Raw genomic sequence first — 27,766 nt, forward strand, 5'->3', positions numbered from 1 at the left:
ACAGTACATGTATAAATGTATAAATGTATATAAGTGTATATATGCATACGCCTATATAGAAATAGGGGGATGTGGTGGCTCAGTGACTAAGATGCTGAGCTTGTCGATCGAAAGGTTGGCAGTTCAGTGATTCGAATCCCTAGTGCCGCGTAACGGGGTGAGCGCCTGTTACTTGTCCCAGCTTCTGCCAACCTGGCAGTTCGAAAGCACATAAAAAGTGCAAGTAGAAAAATAGGGACCACCATGGTGGGAAGGTAACAGCATTCTGTGCACCTTTGGCATTGAGTCATGCCGGTCACATGACCACAGAAACGTCTTCAGACAGCATTGGCTTTTCAGTTTTGAAACAGAGATGAGCACCGCCCACTAGAGTCGGGAACGACTAGCACATATGTGCAAGGGGAACCTTTACCTTTGCCTTATATATGGAAATAAATGGTTTATGGCTTGATTATCCCTTAGATCAGTGGTTCTCAACCTTTATAGTGCTGCGACCCCTTTAATACAATTCCCCACGAGGTGGTGACCCCAACCGTAAAATTATTTTCGTTTTGAATTTATCGCGCCTGAAGCCGTATTGGCTAGCGATCTGAACTGCTTGCGATTGCCTTGAGGAAGGAGGCATTAAAGCGGAGACTCCTTCCCTATTAAGTTTATCGCGCCTGAAGCCAGATTAGGCTAGCGATTGGGAGTGATTGCAGCTGGCTTGAGAGGGAGACATCACAGCAAAGATTTCTCTCTTTTTTAATTCATGACGCCTGAAGCCGAATTCGGCTAGCGATTTGAAGAGCCTGCAGCTGGCTTGTGGATTCTTCGACTCGCAAGTATACTTCCCATATTTCCGATGGTCTTAGGCGACCCCTGGCAAATCGTCATTCGACCCCCTACGGGGTCGTGACCCACAGGTTGAGAACCGCTGCCCTAGATAGAATGACAAAAATATAATACCTGTCATTTTATTATGTATTTTTGTGGGAATCGCTGAGAGGAACACTGATATCAATGTAAGAGTCTATTTCTTCACCCTCTTTGTATTTTAAGTTAGATCATATGATGTCTATAAAAATATTAAATAAGATTTTCTTTCAATTATGGAGCAGGCTCAGCTTCTGAAAGAAGAAGCCCTGTGAATAGGGAGAGATCTGGCTCTCGTGATTCTGCCGATTCTTCTGTCTCTTCAAAAGCATCAAGTAAGACTTCTCAGTTCAGCGTTTCTTTGTTTTCTTTGTATGTTGGAATATTATTTTATTTCTGGAAACTATATCTCCCTTGTCCTCCATAGCAGTGTTCCTCAGCCTCAGCAACTTTATGATGAGTAACTTCAAATCCCAGAATTCCCCAGCCAAGTGTGGGGAATTTCCTGTGGGACTTCCAGATTCAGATAAATACTAGCCAATCAACCATGGTAGCAAACAGCAGTGGTGATAGATGTAATAGTGCCAAGCAACAGCAACATTAGGAAGTAGGACGTGGGAAACTGGAGGAGTATTGAGAATAATAAGGAGCTAAGGAATTCTGGGAGTTGAAGTCTACATATCTCAAAAGTTGTCTTCAGTTGTCAAACATTGCTCTAGCATTTTAGTCCATAGTTTAATCCATGCTGCTGTTGTTCTTAGGAAAAAAAGAACAAAAAGTCCATGTAAACTTTTAAAACCTATTTTTATAGAACTAGGTACGTTTTTACAATTTCTGATAGGAAAATACTTTCAACCAGTGCTGTTAAGGGTTTCTACAATTCATTTTGGTGGGATTAATCATTTGTAACATAGAAAGATATTTGGGCATGGAGATCTAAGCATGAACTAGGCAAAATCTCATGCTGAATTAGATTATTTTTTTTATCCCAGATTTCCTTTCTTTATATTATTAGAAAATATTACAAGCTGTTAGAAGTGAGAAAATGTAATGACTTACATTACCATATATAACATACCATATAAATTTTTAACATCTTATTACATAGCAGCATTTCAATCTATTACAGTATATAAGTAGAATTCTTGTCTGATAATATAATATCCTGAAGGAATTTAAATTTTGACTGTTGTTTTTAAATATATCGCAGTAGTATTCATTGCCACAATAAGTATAATCACCTTTTCTAGAATTAAAATAAACAATACAGAGACAAACACATATGTCATCATTTGGAAGGTGGAAAGGAAATATAAATTTGGTCAGAATGCTTCCACAATTTCCCAGCCCATGCACTCATAGAGAAAATAAACATTTGTATTACATTTCACAAGTGATGGCACACAGATTAATTATCCTAATACACAAATACTCTTTCTTATAAGAAAGATCTGGAGAGGACCCTTAATCTTTGTTCCTCAAGGACTTCCTACTGGAGTTTAAACTAAACCACGACCCTTTTATGTGTACAGTAGAACCTCTGGTCACAACCATAATTTGTTCCATAACTTTGGTCACAAGCCGATTTGGTCTTAGTCAGAAGTGTTCGTGACCAGAGGTTCTACTGTATATATATTTCAGGGTGAGAGTTTGTGGATTGTAGAACTAGATTTAAATATTGAATTTGTGCTGAGGCAACTCCTTTTTTCTGCTCACATGAAAAACTATTATTCGTCACTGCACATTCAGCCAAGATTTTAGGATGTTTTTGGCAATATGATAAACTGAAATTCAGACATATTTCAATCAACTGATCCATCTAAAATCAGGCTCGTCTCTCACCAAGACATCGTGATTCCACCCCTATTTAACAGTGCCAATTTCAAGGTCTCGGCCTTGCTTGTCTATTTCTGCCTAATTTATTGTACCCCAGGAATGATTTATGGTGATGTTCTTATATATGTGTGGGGAAGGGAGTAATAGATAGTATGGAGCTGCCACTAACCACCACGTTTCATTGCTAAACTATAGATTTTATTCACAGGTGCGCCCTTTTGCAGTGAAGCATCTGCAGGGGAGGTAGGAAAAAAGTCACCTCAGCAGATGTTAAGCAGCAGTAATGAAGAGAGTGTGAACAGCACTGAGAAGCCAAGACCCAAAGTGGAGAAAGAGCTTAAACAGACCACGAAAGCTGCTCAGGCTTCCATCTCTTCGTCGTCACCTTCTCCTTTCTCATCGTCCTTGGCTTCTTCTCTCCCCACCCATAGTGCCTTGCCTCTGCAGGGCTCTCAGTGTTCCATGGCCAAAACATCCCAGCAACCTCCCATCGTTTACCTTCCCAAACTGATGTATGATATCGTGACCTCTGCAGACAGCACAGGTCTTCCCAAATCCTCCTCCCTCTTGCCTTACCATTCAGTAATGTGGGCAAGCTCTTTTCGCCCTCTCATGAATAAAATGATGACCTCCACAGAGCAGTCTCTCTATTATCGCCAGTGGACAGTTCCCAAGCCAAGCCACATGGACTACAACAATAGAAATGAAGGGAGGATGGACACTTTTCATCCGAGGAGGCTGCTGCTGAATGGGCCACCCCAGGTATGTAACAGGACCGAAGTAATTACTGCTAATATCCTCTGTCGATCGTTTTTACTGTCACCCTCTCATTTTAAGAAAACAATTGCCTTGTAGGACAAACTACAAAATAGTCCTTGGCTTAGTACAGTACTGGTTTATTTTATTTTTATTTTATTTATTTTATTTCGTCAAGCATGTATTTTATGACAGATACAAGTGTAAACATAATTATAAATACATGTAAAGTTGTTTAATGACCTTCTGAATTATGATTATCACTTCAAAAAAGTTACTTTATGAACTGTTCCTCAAAATTATGTCTGCTGCACCACCCCCATGGTCAAGCGAATGCATTTCAGTTGCTGGCTCTCATTGATGACAAATTGCTGCAATTCATGGTTACATGATTGTGTTTTGAGATGGTTTTCATCATTTCCCAGCAAAACATACCCACTGGATAAACTGGATTCGGACTTAAAATCTTGTGATTTGTGTAATGAGCACTCTGACCTACTTAATGATTGTCATAAAATTGAGCTCAATCATATGATGACTTACGAGCAAAATTTCAGGCTCAATTATGGTCATAACCCTATAATATGATTACCATCATTAGTCACCAATTTAATATATAGCTGCAACACCAACCCAAAGGCTCTCAAGATGGCCTTAAAATACACTCCAATCTCTGCAGTCCTTTGAAATAATTTTTCTCCTTCAGCCCCTGGATATGTAAATAATTGATCCTTCCCCCCCCCTTCAAATAGCTTGGGAATTCCTGTTTCATGACCACAGTGGACAAATCTAGGTTTACAGTTTATCTTAACTAGATTAATGTGCATCCCAAAGAGCTGAAGAAGCTTCTTGGATGAGAAGCGAAACATCTTCAGAGAAAAACTAAGTCTAGTTGCCTCTTGAAAAAAAAACACACCTCTGGGACAACCATGACCTGGATGACTGAGAATCTCCATAGACATTTAAATTAATGTGCAGCCTATCAGAATGATTTATTGTTCTCCTTCGTCATGCCTAACCATTGCCTTCTTTTCAGTTTCTGTGTGACTGTTTGAGTCTTGGAATAATAGCCATAATAGTAATCAACATGGCCTTATATCAGTCCTGGACATTTTATGCCTCCCCCCATCCCCGGCCATATCTGACACTTTGGCTGCCCTTTTCCGGCCTGCGTGAGAACAAACTTGTTCTGTCCTCCTTCACCTTCATCCGAGTGATGGCTTAATATGCCGGCACTATCAGCTCTGGCAGCAAAATAGCGAGCGTCTGCCAAGTGTCTCTGTTATCTCCCTCGACGCCGATGAGTCACCCAGGAAAAAACTTCAGCTCTTAGTTAATCAGTTGATTTGCCTGCTACGAAGAGGCGCAGCAGTTCTTGCTGCCTTTATATCCTGTGGGGTGTGGCTCCATGACTCAGCACTTCCTAGGCCTGCACCACCCCTGCTTCTGTTGTTCCCGCATCTCCTGCCTACGAAACCTAGGGTCCAGCCAGGCCTGATTGCCATCAACTGGATCTGGAGGCGTGGCCTGGGGGGGAAAGAGTCAGGGGATGGAGGCCTCGTTATCTTGTCCACTTGGCCTGCCTCTGGCTCGTGGAGCTGAGCCAGGGAAGCTGGTGCTCCCGAGGTAAGTCCTGATGGCCCTTCCCCCTCACTTTCCAAGTCACTTTCTGGCAGGAGGCCCGGCTTGGGGTGGCACAGACACAACAAATCTGAAAGTAGAAATGAAATGTAAATAAGCACACTGCAAAGGGCAGGAGAAGAAGCGAGTCAGGTTCAGCTCTCCGCAGTTACAATGCGCTCCTTCAGTCAGCTGGTGGCTGCAGGAGGGTGAGTAGAGAAAGCGTTTCTGCGCCTGCTCGTCCCCTTGCCTGGAGCAGCCTGATGAATTGAAGTTATGGAGCTTGAGGACATTAAACCAGGTTATATTGGTTCAGCCCTCCTCAGTTTCTCATGTGGCCCCTTATATGTCCCAAAGGTGCTTTTTTCAAGAGACAACTGGTCCTTCTTTTTTTTCTTTGAAGACATTTTGCTTCTCATCTGAGAGGCTTCTTTACCTCTTACCGAATGGTGGGGAATGAAAGGAATTATATTCCTTTGCAGACAGCTGGTCACCAGGGGCCTCTGGTGGCTCAGACTAGTAAGACAGTCTGTTATTAACAGCAGCTCCTTGCAATTACTGCAGGTTCAAATCCCACCAGGCCCAAGGTTGACTCAGCCTTCCATCCTTTATAAGGTAGGTAAAATGAGGACCCAGATTGTTGGGGGCAATAAGTTGACTTTGTATATAATATACAAATGGATGAAGACTATTGCTTGACATAGTGTAAGCCGCCCTGAGTTTTCGGAGAAGGGCGGGATATAAATGCAAATTTTAAAAAAATTGCATTCTTTTGGAGAGTTGTTGAGGCCACTTGGAGATTTGTCTGTGTCCTCAGGGTCCCCTGAGTAATGCCTGCATCTCAAACTGAAGCACAAATGGTTCCTGTAGTCTGCATTTTTCCCCCTGGAAATCCGTTCCTACTCCTGCACCATTTGAGGGTGTTCATCCCAAAGTGCATAGCTACATGTCTATGGAGATTCTCAGCCATCCAGGTCACGGTGGTCCCAGATATTGCTTTTTCAACGGACAACTGGACTTCCTGGTTTTTCTTTGAAGACGTTTCGCTTCTCATCCAAGAAGCTGCCTTAATATTCATCTCATCCAAGAAGCTGCCTTATATATTTGCAGGTTAATATTCTGAGTGCAGTAATATGGGAGCTGTGAAAAACAGAAACTAAAGATCAATGGGGAAGTACATGCTCCTTCATATGTTTCCGAATTATAACTCCCAACCAACGCTATAAGGTTGTGAGTTATAGTAGGGCAGCACCTGTAGAATTAGAGAGGTTTCAGATTCATTTCGGATTAAATGGCAGTTATCATTTTTATTGGCGGATTCTAAAATACACTATTTGAATCAAACATTTTTTACTATTCTGATTTATGTGTTTCCAGATAGGAAAGACTGGTGCTTATCTGCAGTTTCTTAGCATTTTATCTCGAATGTTGATTCGGCTGACAGAAGTGGATGTTTATGATGAAGAGGAGATTAATGTTGGTATGTCTCCCATATTTATTCTTTGGGAAACAATATTTAATGTTATTTGATTTTCTTTTTCTCATATTCTTAAGCCTTGTGTTCCTTTTTTCCCCAGTATTTTACAATCCCCTCTTTTTATTTTTTCTAAGTTTTTCAAATTTACCATATTTCGTTTTTCCATCTTTAATATCTATTAGTTTCCCTTTGCCTTCTTTGCTGATTAAATGGTAAAGTTGGAAATCATTCATTGGCATCCTTCAGTCTCAAAAGACTATGGTATCGTGCTCTGGAAAGAGGTCCTAAAGAGCGTCTGGTGTGACTAAGAAGGCCAATTCGAGAGTGGCGATCCCTTCCACACTGAGGGCAGATATATTCTGTCCCCTGCCCAGCCACCAGATTTCGCTGGTTCTGGGACTGCCTCTTTGCCTCAGCCTGCCGAACAAGTGTCTCTTCGAATTGGAGAAGGCCATGCTGCGTCTTTAGCCTCCAAGCTGAACGGTCAGAGGTCAAGGTTTCCCAGTCATTAATGTCCATTCCCAAGGCCTTTAGATCCCTCTTGCAGATATCCTTACATCGCAGCTGTGGTCTCCCTCTGAGGCGCTTTCCGTACACTAATTCTCCATATAGGAGACCTTTCGGAATCCGGCCATCAGCCATTCTCATGACATGCCGAAGCCAGCGTAGACATCGCTGTTTCAATAGTGTATACGTGCTAGAAATTCCAGCACGTTCCAAGACTGCGCTATTTGGAACTTTGTCCTGCCAGGTGGTGCCAAAAAAGGTGTTCAACTTTCTCTCCTGCCGGCGTAAAGGGTCCAAGACTCACTGCAATACAAGAGTGTGGGAATATTAATTGAAACATTAATCTAGAAATGAATTTTTTCGTGTTGTTTGGAAGCTCAGTCAGGCTTTTCAATTAATTAAAAGTGTCTCCAGTGCTTGGGGAACTTTCCATCATACCTGTACACCATTTTGGAGATTATCATCTGGATGTGTCCTAATTTCTACTACCTTTTTTGGATACTGTAGAAATGACCCATACAGGTAGTCCTCATTTAGCGACTATTTGCAGTTAGAACAGTGATGAAAAAGTAACTGTGTGACCAGTCCTTGCATTCAGTGATCTTCACAGGTCTGTAAAGGAAAGGAAATCTGAAGTAAGATAATAAGCAGAGCTGCAATTCTGCTTAGTGACTATTTCAGTTAATGACTAAATTGCTAGTTACAGTTGTGGTCAGTAAAAGAGGACTGCCTATATCCTGAAATCTATCATTTTAATTATAACTTCCATGGTAGTGAAATCCAATGAGGTCATTTATCAGAGCACTTTCCCTGACTTTCCAAATTTATGACTTTGGAAGTTCTCAACCTTTTATTTCAGCTGAGTTAATTCATTGCTCCAAACTAGAACTTCTGAAGGGCACAGAATCCATTACTTCTCTCTTTTCAAACAGAAGATGGGAACCACGAAGCTAATTTCCATCTGGCTTAATTCTTTTGATGACAAAAGTTTATGTTTTGTTTACAGCCATCAAACAGATGGATGCTCTTCCTTCCACTGCAAGGGTAATAACGTATAGAAGGAGGATTAAAAAAAAACATCACTATTATTAGTTTGAACTAATCAATATTTGCGTTTCAGCAGGAGCTGCCCTGTGATTGTAGTGAGATATAGCTCACGATGTTAAAAAGTTGTACATGCTGTGAACATCCCTAAAATATTTCATTCTTTTTTTTTTTTTTATAAAAAAAGTTTTATTTTTACAATCTTATCAAATAATTCATCCAATGTACAGTTATATACAATTAGTCGGGCCTGCCCAGTCACCACCCCCCTTTTTAACCTTCTTCCCTCTTCTACCTTCTTTTACTTTCCAAACCTTCCTCTCCTTCTCTTATCTACCTCCTCTCCTCCCTCCACCCTACACTCTTCTCCCTCTTCTACCCCTCTTCCTTCCTCTTCTCCTCTTTCCTACCTCCTACTCTCTCTTTTTTCCCTCCCCACCGTTCTAAAATGGCAACTGGTCAGACCCGACCCTACATTAATTATATTTATACATCTTCAATAATCCCTGTACATTAACCATCACTCCATCACTAACCTCAACCCCCCAATCCCCTTCCCCTTTACCCCCCACCCCGACTTCCCAGAACAAAATGCAGGGTATCAAAACTAACAATCATAATCTAAAATAATTCCTAAATTATAATCTCTAGTCTCTCCACGCTTATTCACACTCTCAATTCCCCTCTCCTTCAAAAATATATCTAATACAAATTATTTCCTAAATTTACTCATATGCTATTTGATATTTTTTTATCTGATACTTATTTTGAATATAATCAATCCACATTTTCCATTCTAAAATATATTTTTCTTGTGTATAGTCTTTCAAGTAAGCAGAGATTTTGCCATTTCTGCCAGATTTGATACTTTAAGAGTCCATTCTTCAATTGTAGGTAATTCTTCTTTCTTCCAATATTGAGCAATCAAAAGTCTTGCGGCTGTTATTAAGTTCAGAATCAATTTAGTCTCTATAGCTGTACAATCCATAATTATTCCTAGTAAAAGAACTGCGGGGTAAACTTAATCTTCTTTTTCAAAATATTCTGCATGATCCACCATACTTTAATCCAAAATGCTTTAACTTTTTTGCAAGTCCACCATATATGATAATAAGTAGCATCTTCACAATCACATCTCCAGCATTTAGCCTGTACATTAGGATACATACATGACAATTTTTTGGGGTCTAAATGCCATCTATAAAACATCTTATAAAAATTTTCTCTCATATTTTGCGCTTGTGTAAATTTAACATTCCTCACCCAAATTCTTTCCCAAGTTTCCAACATTATTGGTTGCTGAAAATTTTGTGCCCACTTAATCATACAATCCTTAACCAAATCAGTCTCTGAATCTATTTCTACTAATACATTATACAACCTCTTAATATGCTGTTGACCTTGATCTCTCATTTGTTTTAACAAATTATCCTCAATTTGCTTAACACCTATCTTTGATCTAATTTCCATCTAGCTTGTAGTTGTCCATATTGGAACCATGTATAATTTTTCCCTTCTTCCCCCATCTTTTCTCTAGATTTTAATTGTAACTCCCCCTTTTCCATACAAAGAAGTTCTTTATAAGTAACTACCTCCATCTTTTGATATATATTTATATTTTCTATCATGTGTCTCGGTTTGCCCATATTGGAATCTTTCCATCTAATTTGTATTGATATTTCCTCCAAACCCTCAATAATGCATTTCTAATTATATTATTTTTAAATATTTTATCAACTTTCTTATCATATAATAAATAGGCATGCCACCCATATAACAAACCATAACCTTCTATATTCAGAACTCTTTCCTCAGTTAAATTAATCCAATCAGTAATTAATGATAAAACAACTGCTTCATAATACAATTTTAAATTAGGCATTTTAAGACCCCCTTTCCCTTATATCCTGCATTACTTTTAATTTTATTCTTGGTTTTTGCCCATCCATACAAATTTACTAATCCCTTTTGCCATTCCTGTAATTTAATATCATTCTTAAACACCGTATCATTTGAAACAAAACAAAAACCTGGGCAAAACATTCATTTTATAGCCGCTATTCTTCCCAGCAAAGATAGTTGTAACTTCTTCCAACTCTCCATTTCTTTCCATACCTTCTGCCACAATACCTCATAATTATTTTTGTATAATTTAACATTTGAAGCTGTAATATATATTCCTAAATATTTAACCTTTTAACGATTTCAAAACCTGAAGTTCTTTCTAACTCTTCTTTTGTTGTATATTCATATTTTTAGTTATCATCTTTGTCTTTTGCTGATTCACCTTAAATCCAGATACTTTACCATACTGACCAATTATATCTTTTAAACCAGTTACTGAGTATATTGGTTGAGATACAGTAACAACCAGGTCATCTGCAAAAGCTCTTAATCTATAATCTTGATGTTTAACTCTAATTCCCTTTATTCGATCGGAACCACGTATGTTATTCAGGAGAATTTCTAAAGTTAGAATAAAAGGTAATGCCCAGAGGCGACATCGCTGTCTCGTCCCTTTCTGAATTTTACAAGTTGCTGTTAATCCACCATTTACTAGTATTCGTGCTGTTTGCTTCTGATATATTGCTTTAATTGCACGAATAAAATAATCCCCAAATTGCATATTTCTATTACTTTAAACAAAACTGCCAATCCAATCTATCAAAAGCTTTTTCAGCATCCAAAAAAAGGAATGCCGCTGATACTTGGTTGTTTCGTTCCAAATATTCAAGTAAATTTACGATTTGCCTCACATTATATCTCATCTGCCTACCCTTAATAAATCCTGACTGATCATTATGAATTATTTGATTCATCACTGGCATTAATCTATTAGCCAATATCTTGGTAAATATCTTGTAATCAGTATTTAAAAGTGATATAGGCCTATAATTCTCTGCTTTAATACCATCTCGATCTTCCTTCGGTATTAACGAAATAAAGGCTGTCCTCCATGAAGGGGGAACATCTCCTCCCATTTGAATTTTATTAAATAACTCTTTAAGTGGTTCAACCATCTCATTTTGTAAATTTTATAATAAACAGCTGTTACACCATCTGTTCCTGGTGCTTTACCGATTTTAAGTTGTTTAATTGCTAAGAAAATTTCCTCTGAAGTAATTAATTGATTCAATTCTTCTCTTTGATTTTCTGTAAGCTCACAAATATTTTGTTGTTGTAAATATCTTTCTATCTCTGTATCATCAACCATATCCCTAGAATATAACTTACTATAATACTCTAAAATGCTTTTTAATCAAGTTCTTTTGATAAACTTCCTTACCCCTATATTCTATTTTATCAATCGCTCGTGATTTTCTGTTTTTCCTTATTAAATAGGCAAGCCATCTTCCTGGCTTATTGGCATTATTAAACGATTATGTTTTACATATTGTAAATTAATTGCTACTTGATCTGCCATCAACATATTAAACTGACCTCTCAATATATTTATTGATTCTTTTATTTTACTATTTCCTGGGCTATTTTATCAATAATTGTTCTTTCTTTTAATTTCCTCTTCCAGTTCCTTTTTCTTTTCTGCAATTTATTTTTGTATTTAATATTCATTTGTATAAGATTTCCTCTCATATAAGCCTTACTGGAGTCCCAAATCATCTCTATAGATGTCTCTTTTTCATATTCATAATAAAAATTCTTTCATTTGTTTTTACATTCATTTACATTTTGTTCATATTTAAACAAATTCTCATTCAACCTCCATGATCTCCTAGCCTCCTTTTCCCGATCAAATTCAATCCAAACTGGACTATGATCAGATAAAGTTCTTGAACAAATCTTAGTCTTCTTCACTCTAGAATACAAATCATTAGTAATCAAAATAAAATCAATCCTCGAAAATGATTGGTGCCTATCAGAAAAGAAGGTAAAATCCTCTCTTCTGTATTATGTTCTCTCCAAATATCTCTTAATTCCAAGTCCTCCATCATTTCAAAAAGCCTTTGGTAATTTACCGCTTGATATCTTCCTTAAGCTTTTTGTCTTTTGAGTATCCAACACACCATTCCAATCACCCATTAATATATATGATTTATAATCCCAAAATACTATTCTTTTATGTAAAAACTTGAAAAATTTTCTTGTTGTTGATTCGGAGCATAAACTCCTATTAATAATGTCTTCTTTCCTCCAACAAGAGTTCAATAGCAATGTATCTTCCTTGCTTATCCACCTCAATTAATTTTGCTGATATATCCTTCTTTATATATATAACTAAACCATTTTTTTCTCCAAAGAGGAGGCAACAAAATGTACTCCCAGTTTTGAATTTATCAAATATTTCTGGTCTAAAGATCTAATATGTGTTTCTTGTAAACAAGTAATGTCATTTTAAATTGTTTCAAATAATGAAATACTTTCCTTCTCTTCTGGTGAATTCAAACCATTAACATTCCAAGATAATAGTTTAATTGCCATTATCGGCCAAAGGAAACTTTTGGAACACTAGCCGCAAATCACATTTTGCTTTAGGCCTTGCTCCTCCCACTGTTTCCGTTGTAGTAGTTGCCAGTTGTTGTTGTGCCTTCATCTCTTGTTCCTTGCGCTTAGCAGCAGCTCTTGTCAGCCTTTGTTCTTTTGAATCTGGACCCGTCATAGGTATTTCCAACACTTGTAATAAATCTTCTTCCATCGCAATCTGTTCTTGAACCTGCTTCACTTCTCTTTCCTTCACTTCAGTCTCCTTTCTTCTAGCATCCAGTGGAGAAAGACTTCCAACTTTAATGCCTCAACATAAAATTCTCTGCTTTTCCAACTGTATTGAGACGATGTACTTTCCCTGCATAATATACTATTATACCAGTTGGAATATCCCATCTATATTCAATCTGACGTTTTTTAAGTTCATTCACCAGGAAGGCAAATTCCTTTCTAGCCCTTAACATTTTTGGTGGAATTTCCTTTAATATTAAAATATCCTGACCAGCAATCTGAATCTTCTCCCCCTTATATGAGGCTTGCAAAATCTGATTTCTCACTGTTCTATTTGTAAAATAAATAACAACATCCCTTGGCAACTTTTTTTGCCTTGCTATCCAAGAATTCACACGATATATTTTATCAATTTGATAAGCCACATCTGCTGGACGAGCTGCTAATATCTCAGCAAATACTTCAGAAAAATTTCCTTAAATCCTCTTCTTTATTCTCTTTCAGACCACGAATTCTTAGAGCAAATTCCATATTTCTGTATTGTATCAAAACTATTTCATCATCTGTTTTTCCATTTTACTTTGAAATTCAGCCATTTTATTATCTAATTTTGAATTATGTTGCTTAATTTCTTCAACCTCCTCTTCCAATAAAATCACATTATTTGCCAAACTTTGTACTGCAATTACAAATCCTTCCTTAACTTCTTTATTTCCCACTTGAATTTCTGATATCTGCTCTTTCATTTCAGACATCTCATCAGTTATTACTTTAAATTTTTCTTGCATAAAGTCTTTTAAATTCTCTTGTACCGCCTCTAAGTTCAATGTTCTAGTCTCTGCTGTATGAGCTGGAGAGGCACCAGCTGAGGAGATTCCAGAGCCCTTTGTTACAGTAGACTTTAATTGTTTGGCTGCCATCTTCTATAAAATTATTTATTTATTTCCAACTTAATATTCAGTTTAAATCTTCTTAACCTCTGAAACACAGTCCTTTAAAGCTTTTTAAAGCAATATTTAAAAGAAAATCTCCTAGATTCTAGGCAGCAAAGAGTTAAAGAGTTAAAGCAGCAAGTAACATGCAAATTACCAACTGCAGACAAACGGTGAAAGTATCACTTTCGCTTTCCACTCGTTAACTTGTTAACAATTCGCCTCCATTTTCTTGCTGTTTTCAAACTTGTTACAAAGTATCGGGGAATCGGCTTGGCTACTTGCATAAAGTTCTCCCACTTTCGTTCTGTCCGGTATAATCCTTTATTGTCCAAAATAAATCTCGGCGTTTGGTCGTGGTGATTGGTTCCGCCCAAGCAGAAGAATCCTCGGATCTGGAGCTCTTCGGGTTGCTGGAGGGAACTTAACCCTTCAAACCCCTTTTTTCTCAGGGGCTTTAGGGAAATTCAACCTCTGCCCTCAGCTCACCCCCTCCTCTTCTCCCGAAGAGAGGGTTTTTCGAACCGCTGGACTGCAGATTTAAGCTGTCCTAGCGATTCCACAAAATCCAGAGGTTGGTGATCGTAAAGATCACCGCCATCACCTACGGTGCCAAACCGGAAGTCTCCCAAAATATTTCATTCTTAAGTTGTAACTAGGCTGGATAGTGCTTGGAGTTGTTCATGCAAAAAGGAGGGTTGGTCTCATTCTTCCTTCTACATTGAATAATTCATCATAAATGCCCACATTCATTAAACATGAAAAAGAATTACATTAGTTGCATAGCATGAGTTTCTTCTGAAATCTAGCTTACCACCTGCCTGTGTTTATATTTTTTGGATTTCCTTTTTGTTGATAATACCACAGATCTGAAAGAAAATTCAGAACAATATTATCATCAGCCAGGAGACGTGTGGCCTGATTTAGAAACATTTAAAAAGATGCCTTTTGATTATACAATCCATGATCCGAAATATGAAGATGCAAGTCTCATTTGTTCAACAGTGCAGAAAACGAAGAGTGACGGTCAGAATACCCGTTTCCTTTATTTGAACAACTTAGTTTGGTACAATTTTTATAGAATAAAGTATTGCAGGAGAAATTGTTGTTCAGAACCTTGATTTATATTCCAGACTTGGGAAGAAACTTGGGTAGGGTGGGGTAGGAAACACCACTCAATTTGGAAGGCAGACCGTTATTTGTGTTCTGGATTAAATAATGGTTAGCTTTATTGACATAATTCATCTCTTGATAGTTCCTTTCCCAATCTGACTTTGAGCATTGTAGTCACACAACTAATAGATGGTGTGTGTGAAAGACTGGGACCAAGAAAGAAGAAAAATAGCCTGAAATTTTTGTTCATAGTACTACTGAACTACTAAACCACCCATAACTACTTGAAACTAGCAAGTATTAGCTGAACCTGACACTCATCTAAATAAAACTGCATTATTTTAGCTCAGTCGTGGCAAATGTATCTAGTTTTTGGACATGTTGGCTTGGAAGTTTTGAAATAATATTCTGAACACCCCTGAAAAATACCAGGTTGGATAATTATTCAGAACTATATTCTAAAAAGGGCTTAGTAATAGCATTAACAGATCCATTTTTAATCTTGTTTTGGTTGTAAACTAGTATAGTTTTGCAGGGGCTAATGAACAAAGATGTGCTCATCTACCTACTCTATCCACTTGGTAGAAGTGGGTGTGCCTTTTAGCTGATACAGTCAAAATGCATTTGTGCAGATAGATCAATAAAGAGAAAACCAGAGGATCTGTACATGCGCCGTCAGACAACTCGGATGAGATTATCCAAATATGCTGCTTACAACACTTACCATCATTGTGAACAGTGTCATCAATATATGGGCTTTAATCCCAGGTATCAGGTAAGATTTATGGAATCTGCAATAGAAAATTCATTACATTTCAAGGACAGCAGAAATTATTGTATTCATTAGATTAAAAAACTGGGAAAGGACAAAGTATGATCCTATGCAGCATTAAATTGAATTGGCTGGTCCATGTCCTTTTTTTACGATACAACATTATACCCACTTTGCCAAAAATCTAGAGTGAAACACCAGGTTTCCTGCTGGTATCCTCTTAAATTATTCAGTTCAGCCCTGCCTAATTTTTTTAAATACGGTATCTATCAAGATTGACTTGGTCCTGCCATCAACTGGATTCATGAAACAGAAAGCATTTCTAAATAAATCCCTAGATACATACTGGTAGCTAGTTGTTTTTTAAAGAGCTCATTGCTCAACTCATTGCATAAATCTTAAAATGCAGCAGATTCAGAAATGTATCTAGTTTTTGGACATGTTGGCTTGGAAGTTTTGAAATAATATTCTGAACACCCCTGAAAAATACCAGGTTGGATAATTATTCAGAACTATATTCTAAAAAGGGCTTAGTAATAGCATTAACAGATCCATTTTTAATCTTGTTTTGGTTGTAAGCTAGTATAGTTTTGCAGGGGCTAATGAACAAAGATGTGCTCATCTACCTACTCTATCCACTTTAATTAAGTGTATCTACTCTATCCACTTGGTAGAAGTGGGTGTGCCTTTTAGCTGATACAGTCAAAATGCATTTGTGCAGATAGATCAATAAAGAGAAAACCAGAGGATCTGTACATGCGCCGTCAGACAACTCGGATGAGATTATCCAAATATGCTGCTTACAACACTTACCATCATTGTGAACAGTGTCATCAATATATGGGCTTTAATCCCAGGTATCAGGTAAGATTTATGGAATCTGCAATAGAAAATTCATTACATTTCAAGGACAGCAGAAATTATTGTATTCATTAGATTAAAAACTGGGGTAAACTGGGGACTCGAGTATGCCGAGGGTGGGAAATGAGGCACCCACCGGTCGGCGAAACCCTCCTCCTCGGCCGAGAAGGCTGGCGGCCCCGCCCGCCTCACTGCACCGCAGGGCTTCCCGCTAAAGCAAAGCCCGCCAAGTTCGCTACCGCCGGTATAATGTGAAAAACGAAAAAAAACTCGAGATAATAGAGATATCGAGTATAAGCCGAGGGGACGTTTTTCAGCACAAAAAACGTGCTGAAAAACTCGGCTTATACTCGAGTATATACGGTAAGTGTATCTATCTGTTAAAGATTGGGGGGGTTGGAACATAAAAATCTATTAATTAATGCAACCTGTTTACTGTGTTAAGATGTGGTTTGTTTTTTTGCCACTGTTTTAATAGTCAACAGCGTATATCAATGTCAGAGCTGTCAAAAATAGCAAATGTGGTACATTAAATTTGTATCCTTTTCTTTTCTCAGCTTTATGAATCCACCTTGCATGCTTTTGCCTTTTCCTATTCAATGCTTGGAGAAGAAATTCAGCTACACTTCATTATCCCCAAATCGAAGGAGCACCATTTTGTCTTTAGCCATCCAGGAAGGCAGCTGGAAAGTATGAGATTGCCTCTTGTTACAGATCAGGTAGATAAAGAGCAATTTGCAAAACTCTTGTTCTGGAGGATTAGGATTTGGATTTAAACTGATTGGACTCTGCTTCCAGGTGATAGTATAGATCAGGGGTCACCAACCTTTCAGACCTCAAGGACCACTAAATTCATAATTTTCAATCCCGCGGACCACTAATATGATCTGCCTAATGACTGACTGGGTGGGCGTGGCTAAGTGGTCATGTGACTGGGTGGGCATGGCCAAGTCGATGCCATTCATGTCAAGGGGTGCCTCACCAGCCTCTACTCGCCCCTCCCTTCCCAGCCACTCCTCACCTGCCCGCTCAGGCTCCTTAGGGCCCCAGCAGGTAGCATTTGTTGGAACTAAGCAGCCACCAGGAGAAAGAGTCCATAGTTTGAGGACCCCTGATTTCATGCAATATAAAAAATGCAAATAATTTTTCTGCAAACCACCAAAATTTTCTCACGGACCACCAGTGGTCCATGGACCACCATATGTGGTATAGATGGATTGATTGATCTCCATATTACAGAAGATATCCCCCAAGCTATCCAATAAGGAAACAGAGTTAAACAGAGATTTAAAATGGCATTTCCACATTTTTCACCATGTTTGGAAAGACATACACTCTGGGTTTCTCTTAAATAGTGCAACAACCCTACATTGCATCCATTAAAATGTCTCCAAAGCTCACTTTTCATTTACAATACTTCTTACAGCAAATTCTCTTTTATCAAACACAATGAACTTACATACTTTGACAGAGAAATCAGATCTGATTTTATTTAGGTTAAACATAGAAACACACAGCTGACCTACCTTTCAACAAGATACACATTCGGTTTATTGAACTCAGTACTGTTGATTGCCTGTGGCTCTCCAAGGTTTTAGGCAGATATTTTCTGCTTTTCCTGTATCTGGAGAGCCTATGCCTTCAACCTGAAAAGCACGTGCTCTTTCCCATCCTTAAATTTACCATTCTTAACTTTTATAGTCCAACTATAAAACAGTATATATGTATTTTTGTGTATGAATGTGTGTGATTATACATACCTACATACATAATATTTGTCAAATACAGGGCAATTATAGAAGGAACTCAAGTATATTCAGCAATGGAAAGGTCTTCCGGAAACATGTTGAAAACATGTTAAAATGATTGTTGCTCTTAGAATAAGTTGCCGAATTTACTGTTGTTGCCAGAAAGCTAGGGGACAGCTTCCATCTGTGTCTGTAGTTAATTGGCTAAAATATGAATATGAGGATTGTTGTTATTAATTGTTTTAATGCACAATGAACCAAGATGCTAGTATGTTTATTTATGGGTTCCCATCCCTATATCTTGTATGTTTGTCTTATAGTGGCTAGTAGCAAATACAATTCAGTAGGTGGTTTTAATTATCCTCTTTATTTTTGTGTTTCAGTTCTTATTCTCACAAAGGAGAATTAGTTGCAATTACCACTTTCTTACTGAATAATTAATTCAACCAGGCTTTTTTCCCCTTACCTAAAACATTTCAAATGGTTTCACTGTAAACTTTAGACATAGTAGACGTTTAGCTTGATAGAGATTGGTTGAAGCCTGTCTCTTTCTTCCTTTACAGTTTCACATGGTTCTTTGTCTTAGAGTAGAATGCTAGTGGTACTTTTTCCTTTTCCTCCTCTTCTTTCTAAGTCCTTTTCCTATACTATTTACAGGCTTTTGTAAACATTAGATTTACAATTTGTTTTATTATATCGTATTATAGCAGACAAATTCTTAATTTTTACAGAGCCAGGACTACATAAAGAGCCCTACTTTCACTCCTACGACAGGACGCCACGAACATGGACTTTTTAATCTTTATCATGCAATGGACGGAGCCAACCATTTGCATGTTTTGGTTGTCAAAGAGTATGAAATGGCAATATATAAAAAATATTGGCCCAATCACATCATGCTTGTTCTGCCAAGTATTTTCAACAGTGCTGGAGTGGGTAGGTACATGTTTTATTAGTTATTTGTGTGAATAAAACAAGGCTACCAACTTTAGTTGGCAACACTGGTAGAATAATTAAAGCAAAAAGGGCAACTCTGGGGAATATGTACAGTAATCTTGCTTGAGCTTTTTTTTTTATGGCCTCCGAAAACATCCCATGATTATGCTGCTGATTTGTAAAAAGCAGCCAAAGAATCTGCTCTTTCCAATTATGTAATTTCAGCTTATCCTCAACTGCAGCCTTAGGTCACTGCCATCAATAAATCAATAAAATACAGTTCTTGCCCACAAAAGGCTTGAACTGCTCCTTGTAGAAATGGTTGATTAATTGGCGAGGATCAACCTTAATCTGATTTTGTACCATCAAGTCAGTGTTGACTCTTAGTGACTTCATGAATACATTTTCTCTGAGATGATCTATCATCAACCTTACCTTTTACGACTTCCAATAGTGGCGCCTGGTGCCGTTGCCATCGTAAATGAGTCCATCCATCTTGCTGCTTTCAGTCTACAGCATCTTCCATTCCATTCAGGATAGAATGACCAATAACAAATGAAGCCGAACAGTTTTTATCTGTAGGCTTGGTGGCCATGTTATTATAACACGCTGAGTGAAAAAGGTGTTATAAATATATATTTTAAAATTATGACTGTGAATGATTTTATGACTTCAATTTAATTGCACAACACACAAAAGGTTATTTTGATTTTGTTATTATACAAATGAAGTCATGTATAGTAGATCCCATTGCATGTTAAAAGTCAGGTGAACAACCATCTAAATATTTTGAGCAGCCCAAGAAAATTTTGATTGTGGGAGAAAAATTTTGATTGTGGGAGAAAAATCTTTTTGTATAGCTAAAGGCTTTGAGCTAAAATGAAACTTCCACTATCCCTTATTGGCAGCTCACTCTGCTTCTCTGGCTTGGTTGTAGGAGCTGCTCACTTCCTAATAAAAGAACTGTCTTACCATAATTTGGAGCTGGAACGAAATCGGCAGGAAGAGCTTGGCATTAAGCCTCAAGATGTTTGGCCTTTCATCGTCATCTCTGATGATTCCTGTGTGATGTGGAATGCTGTTGAAATTGATTGTTCTGGTGACAGAAAAAGGTAAATGGCTATTTTTTTTATGGTGATGAAGACTTTTATTTAAAAAAAAAACCTAATTTGATTTGAAATTATTTCCTGATCTCCTGCAGTGAATATACCTGGAGAGAAAAGAATATTTCCCTAAAGCAAATTCTTCAGCACATTGAATCGACTCCCAGTGTCACCCACTATGCCTTGATTGGCATGAGGAAGTGGTCCAGTAAAACTAGGATTGGAGATATCAAGGAGCCATTCTCATGTTGCCATGTGCATGACTTCATCATGCTGAATGTGGACCTGACCCAGAATGTCCAGTATAACCAGAACAGGTGAGTTAAGTCTGATTAAAGGAGCCAGCTCTTCCTAACCAGGTGCCCTATAGATTTATTGAGATTACAGTTTCTAGCATTTGCAGTCAGCATAACAGACGGACCCAATGGTTGGGTAACTTTAAGGGCAGCTTTAATACATCCAGAGGGTATCCAGAGGGCAACAGATTGGAAGAAACCGAGTTATATTGTGGTAGCTCATTCCATTATGCTTACTGATTCAAAAGAATGGTGAATATTTTCCATTTTATGATTCTTCTTCATTTTAGGGTCAAATCTTACAACATACTCAAGACATCTTTGTATCTGACATGCATTTTTTAAAAAGAAATAAAAATAAGTCAAGAAAAACTGGAATTAGCACATTATTTTCCTACTAAAAATAGCTCCGATGACATAGTAGTTTGGATCTATAATAAATTGTATGAACCATTTAATATCACGAACAATTTTTTTCTTAGACTTATCCCTGTGATGTCAGACCATCAGTTCCCTTGGACAAATATCAATGTCATACCTTTTTAAACAGGTCCTGTTACCGTTGGTGCCAATCTTGGCCCATACAGTACAGTATTTCTATTGTATTCACAAGGGCTTTCTATCAAAATTACAGGAATCCACACTGCTCTTTAAACACCGAATCTCCTGTTCTTCCAACAGATTTGTTTGTGATGATGTGGATTTCAATCTACGCGTCCACAGTGCAGGCTTGAGGATCTGCCGATTCAATCGATTTAGTGTCATGAAGAAGCAAATAGCAGTAGGAGGACAAAGGTCTTTTCATATCAAATCAAAGGTGAGATTTCAGGAACAGAGTACCTACTAACTCCCAAGTTACACATAGATACTACATTCAGTAGATTCTGAGGTTAAGCAAACGGGGTGATCTAAAGCAGCTGTCACCAACTGGTGGCCCAGAAGAAAATTTTGGTGGTCCGCAGAAAAATTATTTGCATTTTTTATATTGCACTAAATCAGGGGTCCTCAAGCTATGGACTCTTTCTCATGGTGGCTGCTTAGCTCCAACAACTACTACCTGTTGGGGGCCTAAGGAGCCCGAGCGGGCAGGCGAGGAGTGGCTGGGAAGGAAGGGCAGAATAGAGGCTGGTGAGGCGCCCCTTGACAAGAATGGCATTGAGCTGCCCATGCCCACCCAGTCATATGACCACTTAGCCATGCCCACCCAGTCAGTCATTAGGCAGATCATATTAGTGGTCCGCGGGATTGAAAATTATGAATTTAGTGGTCCCTGAGGTTCGAAAGGTTGGTGACCACTGATCTAAAGTGAGTTCCAATTTTAGGATCAGGTCTTGCCTCCAAAACTACAACATGATCCAGGTGAACAGCAGTTTGGCGAAGGGAGTTCCTGTCAGCTCTTGCTCAAAGAGCAGGTGGCTAGCCTTTGCACAACTGCAACTTGTGTACCAGTTCCACCTGTTCCTGGTTTGGGAGGCTTTGGTCATGGACATTCATGACTTAGTTGCCTTCTAATGGGACTATTGCAAAATTCTATTGCAGGGGTATCAAACTCACGTTGCCATGATGGCATTATGTGATGTATTGGGACTTTTTCCCCCTTCATTAAATCGGGTGTGGGTATATGGCCAGCGCATGACGCATTCAGCCCGTGGGCCGGGAGTTTGACAATCTTGGTCTATTGTACAGCCAAGTGAAATTTGGTTCTGAATGCAGCAGCATGGGTAGTTATAGGTGAAGCTCATTATGCCTTTGTGACATCACTATTCTGCTCCCAATAGATTTTCAGGTGAGAGTCAAGGTGCTGGTTACCACTTTTAAAGCCCTCCATGGCAAAAGACTGGGAACTTGTAGAACTGCCTTATTTCAAGAACATCTGCCCACCCCACAAACTCTCACAATGCTTAGGTTCCCACTTTTGAAATTTGCCATCTCATGCAACCTAGAACTATGTGTCTTTTTGGTTGCTGTCTCTCTGCTCTGATCTCATCTCTCCCCCCCTCCCCAAGATATACACCAAATTCCAGCTCTATTTGTCTTTAGAAAAACTGTTAAGACTTGCCTTTTTTGGGGGGAGGGATTCAATTAAATCGAGTCCCTTTTGGTTATCTAATTATCTTGCTCGGTCATTTTATATTTTGGATTTGGTGTTTTTTTTTATATTACATGGATTTTTAAAATTTATTGTTTGTTTTTTGTGCATAGCACCCAAAGCCACATTGATTGAGCTGGGGAGCCCTATAAATCAATTAAAGGGTACCTGTGCTTTGGAACACCATACCTTCAAGATCAGATTGGCCCCAATCCTGCAGGGCTTTTGTAACACACTGAAGGTCTCTTTAGAGGTTTTGATTATTGTTTTGGTTTGGTTGGGTTTATCCTTGGTGACCATTGTAGGTTTTTATTCTTTGTTAATATTATTTTTTATTGTTCTAACCGAATGTGTAAGTCACCTTCGCGAGATGTGTGGCCAAAAAATTAAATAAATTAATCTTTAAAAAGATTGTTTTGTTTATTTTGGAAGCAAGTGGTCAAAAGGCCCAGACAATCACAATCATATCCATATGTCAGAGTGATATCTAAACGCTCAACACGCTTCTAAAAATGTGTGTTTGTGTGTCTTCATATTTGTACCTATGTGCGTACATATTCAAATATGTGTCTTCATATTTGTATCTTGCACATACATATTCAAATATGTGGGACATCTGAAAAATTTTCTCCCTCAGCCAATTATATAATTGTATTGTTGTATGTGATTTTGTTCAGCTACATGTATTTTTAAACATTTCAAAAAGTCACTGCCTAAAAAACAAAAAATCACTATCACAGTCATTGTTTTCTTTTCAGGTGTCAGATAATTTAATGAGTATTGGTCCAGCTCAATATATATGTGCCCCTGACAGCAAGCATACATTCTTGGCAGCTCCTGCTCAGTTATTGCTTGAAAAATATCTCCAGTATCACAGCCATCGCTTCTTCCCTCTTTCACTGAAGAATTACAACCAGCCAGTGCTGTCTGTGGATTGTTACCTTAATTTAGGATCACAGGTAATCAACTTACGTGTGAATTAAAATACTGTATATAAATAGAAAAATAAAATATATGCATTTACTGGAGAAAGCAATTATTGGAACAGTTTGAAGTAAAAGGAAACCAGGCTGTCAAAGAACTCAGTGGCTGGACACCATCAAAGCTGACACCCGGCAAAGCATAGAAAAACTCAAAGAAATAGTGCAAGATTGAAACGTGGAGAGATCTGGCCCATAAAATCACCAAGAATCAGACATGACTGAATGGAAACATCATCATCTTCACCACATGTGCACATGTCCTTCAAATGTAGATGAACCTCAACTCCCACCACTTGTTGTTGCTTATCCTGCTTCTAGGATTGTTATTTAACAGTACCTGGAGGCAGGGGTGAAATGATACTGGTTCGGGCCGGTTCTTCCAAACCGGTAGTAAAAAATGCTTTAAAAAGTAAAAAAAAAATTTTCCCCAAAGATCAGCTGTGCAGCGTGCGATCGTTGGAACTTTTTTTTTTTAAACTTTTTAAGCATTTTTTTTTTTACTACCGGTTCTCTGGAACGGGTAGTTAAAATGCTTTAAAAAGTAAAAAGAAAAAGCAGGAAATCCAAAGGTGTGCGTTTGGTGCGCACTGCGCATGCACACGTGCACGGTGGGTCTGGCATGCACATGCAGTGCACATCTGGTGTGCACTGTGCATTCGCAGGCAGCAAACCTGTGGCGACCCGCAGAAGATTTCACCACTGCCTGGAGGGCTATAGTTCGCGAAGTGGACTCTGCCTGCTTCTTATTATCTGAGGCTATCGCTCTCTGAATTTATTTATTTATTTATCAAATGTATATTCTGCCACAATCACAAAAATATCTTGGCAGCTTGCAAAGATAAGCAAATGTTGTAACAAGACAAGAGCACCTTATAAATACAATTTCTCCCTCCCCCCTTCCTTCAATACATTCTATGGGCCCCCAAAACTTTCTGCAAATGTTCGGTTTTCAACACGTTCCAGGAAGTAGATAATATTGGAGACAACAAACCTCCAAGAGGAGGCCATTCCAAAAGGCTGGTCCAAATGCTTCTGGGTTTTGGACTTCTTCACCTTTCAGAAATGGAGATGAACCAATTGTTTTTCCTGACATGATTGAAATGGTTGGGCTTTGCCCCCTTTTTTCAGAAAAAGCAAGTTGTGCCATGCAACAAGGAGAATAGCTTAGTGGCAGTACCCGTGCAGCTACCTGCTATGGTGGATTTCTCCAGCTTTGCCAGAATAAGGCAGCAACTGAAAGTGTTATCGAGTAACTTAACTATGGGTGCACCAGGACAGATTCCTTGCCAGAGACAAATGTTTGCTGCAGAGGAAACAATAAAATAAGAGAAAGGAAGTGGCAAAAAAGAAAAGGAGATGTTATTGTTTCAGTTACACATATTAGGCATGATGCCAAGCTCGTAGGAGAGCCCGCTTCTGCAGTTTAGCTAGCATCAAGGGTAAAATCCAGCAGGTTCTGGAGAACCGGTAGCAGAAATTTTGAACAGTTAGGAGAACCGGTAGCAGAAATTTTGAGTAGTTGAGAGAACTGGCAAATACCACCTCTGGCTGGCCCCAGAGTGGGGTGGGAATGGAGATTTTGCAATATCCTTCCCCTGGAGTGGGGTGGGAATGGAGATTTTGGAATATCCTTCCCCTGCCATGCCCACCACACCACGCCACACCATACCTACCAAGCCACACCCACAGAACCGGTAATAAAAAAATATGAATTTCACCACTGGCTAACATGTTATTAAATGAGAGAGGATTTATATAACTTCTCTTTAAAGGCCATTCAGTGATGAAACGACTACATAAATGTATGAAAAAAACAACTTATCACTAACTGTACCATGCCAATATTTTTTATTATTAAAAAAGGTTTACCAAAAAAAAAGTTTTTTCAACAATTATTCCCCCCCACCTCCCTCCACCCTCCACCCTTCACCCTCCCCTCGACCCTTCCCCTCCCCCCAGACTTCCTAGAGCAAAATACAGGGTATTACATCTAACAGTCATAAGCTAAAATACGACAATAAACCGTCACCCATAACTTCTCCACTCCCCTTTGCAATCTTAACTCCCCTTTCCCATTTAAACAAATACACTAATACAATGCAATTCCTCCAATCACTCATACGCTATTTGATACTTTTTAGTCTGATATTTGTTTTGAATATAAACAATCCAACTTCTTCATTCCAATATATATCTTTCTTGTGAATAGTCTTTCAAATACGCTGAAATTTTTGCCATTTCTGCTAAGTTCGATACTTTAAGCGTCCATTCTTCAATTGTAGGCAAATCTTCTTTCTAGCATGCCAAATTATTTATAAAATAAAAAGATATGTGCTAGCTGTAAGAGAACGCTGCAGAGAACAAGCATTTGCTACACGTTTGCTACATCTGGAAAAATAGATTTATTGATTTTATCCGTTATAAATGGATTCCATGATACCCAGCACAATCTGAATCGGATGTCGATGTTTCTGTGGCCATAACTGTTTAATAATGCTAATCTGAATTGTCTCTCGATGGAGAGTAAACCATTCTTGCTGTTTTGTTCCTCTTGCAAACAGATTGCAGTTTGTTATGTTAGTTCCCGGCCTCATTCTCTGAATGTCAGCTGCTCTGAGATGATATTCAGTGGACTCTTGCTGTATCTCTGTGATTCCTTTGTTGTAGCCAGCTTCTTGAAGAAATTCCACTTTTTGAAAGGTAAGAGGTTGCTGCTGACACATAGAGTAACTTGACATCTTTGAAGCAGGCAGGCAAGTAGGCAGGACAAAAGCATCTGAGTCTCTGATACTTGAACTTTTCTACCTGAAAAACTACTCGGTGGTGGAGGGGTGTGTGTGGAAGAACCTTCCAGGAAGAAACATCTATTCAGTGCAGGAACAGATTGGCTTCCTGGGAACAAGGAACCTGATCTGCTTCTAAAATAGCATTTTGACAAATCTAATTGCCAAGAAGGAAGATAAATGTTTTCTAAGGAATAGTGTCATATACCCTATTTGTTCTGTTCTGATCCTTCCTTCCTTCCTTCCTTCCTTCCTTCCTTCCTTCCTTCCTTCCTTCCTTCCTTCCTTCCTTCCTTCCTTCCTTCCTTCCTTCCTTCCCTCCCTCCCTCCCAAAGGTTTATGCTATTACTCCATGGATAACTTTAAAAGATCCATTGGTTTGCTACTACCCAAAAAATATTTCTTATATTGGAAATTATTTTGGTTTTCTTCTCTTTTCTTTGTTTCAACAAGAAGCTGAATAAATATTTAATAATAATTTAAAATTAGTTGGAACCAGGTTCCTTTAATATTATCACATATCTATGATTGTCAATCCCTGCTTCCTTGGTGCGAAATATGTAACCTTTTCCTGACAAGCAGAAGTTATCTTAGAGCTAAGACTATGACTTTTCCTCAGATCTCTCATTTCACTTACATCTCCCAAATCTTTTCCCCTTTTATTTCATACATCTCCCCACTTCCCTGGAATATAAACTGCAGGAGGTCCCCTGCACCATCATGTTTGATTGACTGCTCTAATGCCCACTTATTCTAAATACTATATTCAGCAAGTGGAAGGAGATATAAATTGTTTTGCCACCTATTAAAAGATATCCTTTGACACAGAGGGGGAAAGAAGGCAGGAGACAAGCATATTTCTAAGAGTTTGCTTGGTGTTCTTGATTGCTAAAATGGTTGTCCTTTCAGTGTTTCTCCTTTTGACTGATAATGTCTTTTAAGACATTCCACAATTGAGAGCTGGGATTCTGGTGCCGGCTGTTGTGTATGATTTTTGTTTTTAGTTCAGAGAGTTCTGTATCCGAGGGGTCCTTGGTGCTCTCTGTATTTGGGTTGTTTTCTTGAAGTTGTTTCACTACCCTACTAGGTAACATCGTCAGTGAGATACAAGGAGTGGGATTTGCTCTCTGTTTATGTGGTTTATGGCTGGCCCTATCAGTGATGGTGGGAGTGTTCTTAGTGGTTCCTTGATTTGGTTCCATAATGAAGAACATCCTCACCAATAGTGACTGGGCAAGCCTCTAGTACAGGGGTCTCCAACCTTGGTCCCTTTAAGACTTGTGGACTTCAACTCCTAGAGTCCCTCAGCCAGCAAAGCTTCAACAACTTCAACAACTTCAAGAACTCTGGAAGTTGAAGTCCACAAGTCTTAAAGGGATCA

General features: G+C 38.5%; 1 protein-coding gene and 1 long non-coding RNA gene across 2 annotated transcripts in view; one reads left to right on the plus strand and one right to left on the minus strand.

Moving 5' to 3' along the window:
• Window positions 1-27,766, plus strand: part of GREB1 (growth regulating estrogen receptor binding 1) — a 99,411-nt gene that overhangs the window by 68,559 nt on the left and 3,086 nt on the right. Inside the window, exons 21-32 of the mRNA XM_058178659.1 lie at window positions 1,101-1,190; window positions 2,900-3,453; window positions 6,445-6,547; window positions 14,569-14,727; window positions 15,447-15,589; window positions 17,005-17,166; window positions 18,927-19,131; window positions 20,069-20,243; window positions 20,333-20,551; window positions 21,212-21,347; window positions 23,378-23,578; window positions 26,164-26,302. Of these exons, the coding sequence (XP_058034642.1) occupies window positions 1,101-1,190; window positions 2,900-3,453; window positions 6,445-6,547; window positions 14,569-14,727; window positions 15,447-15,589; window positions 17,005-17,166; window positions 18,927-19,131; window positions 20,069-20,243; window positions 20,333-20,551; window positions 21,212-21,347; window positions 23,378-23,578; window positions 26,164-26,302 (2,286 nt within the window). The remainder of the gene's footprint in view (window positions 1-1,100; window positions 1,191-2,899; window positions 3,454-6,444; window positions 6,548-14,568; window positions 14,728-15,446; window positions 15,590-17,004; window positions 17,167-18,926; window positions 19,132-20,068; window positions 20,244-20,332; window positions 20,552-21,211; window positions 21,348-23,377; window positions 23,579-26,163; window positions 26,303-27,766) is intronic.
• Window positions 6,564-15,583, minus strand: LOC131196184 (uncharacterized). The gene is made up of 4 exons (XR_009154657.1): window positions 15,539-15,583; window positions 14,516-14,570; window positions 7,490-7,663; window positions 6,564-7,354 (listed from the first exon to the last, which is right to left on the minus strand). It is a non-coding gene; the product is annotated as an uncharacterized LOC131196184 (long non-coding RNA).

The sequence above is a fragment of the Ahaetulla prasina genome, chromosome 1, assembly GCF_028640845.1.
Source record: "Ahaetulla prasina isolate Xishuangbanna chromosome 1, ASM2864084v1, whole genome shotgun sequence".
NCBI classification, from domain to species: Eukaryota; Metazoa; Chordata; class Lepidosauria; order Squamata; family Colubridae; genus Ahaetulla; species Ahaetulla prasina.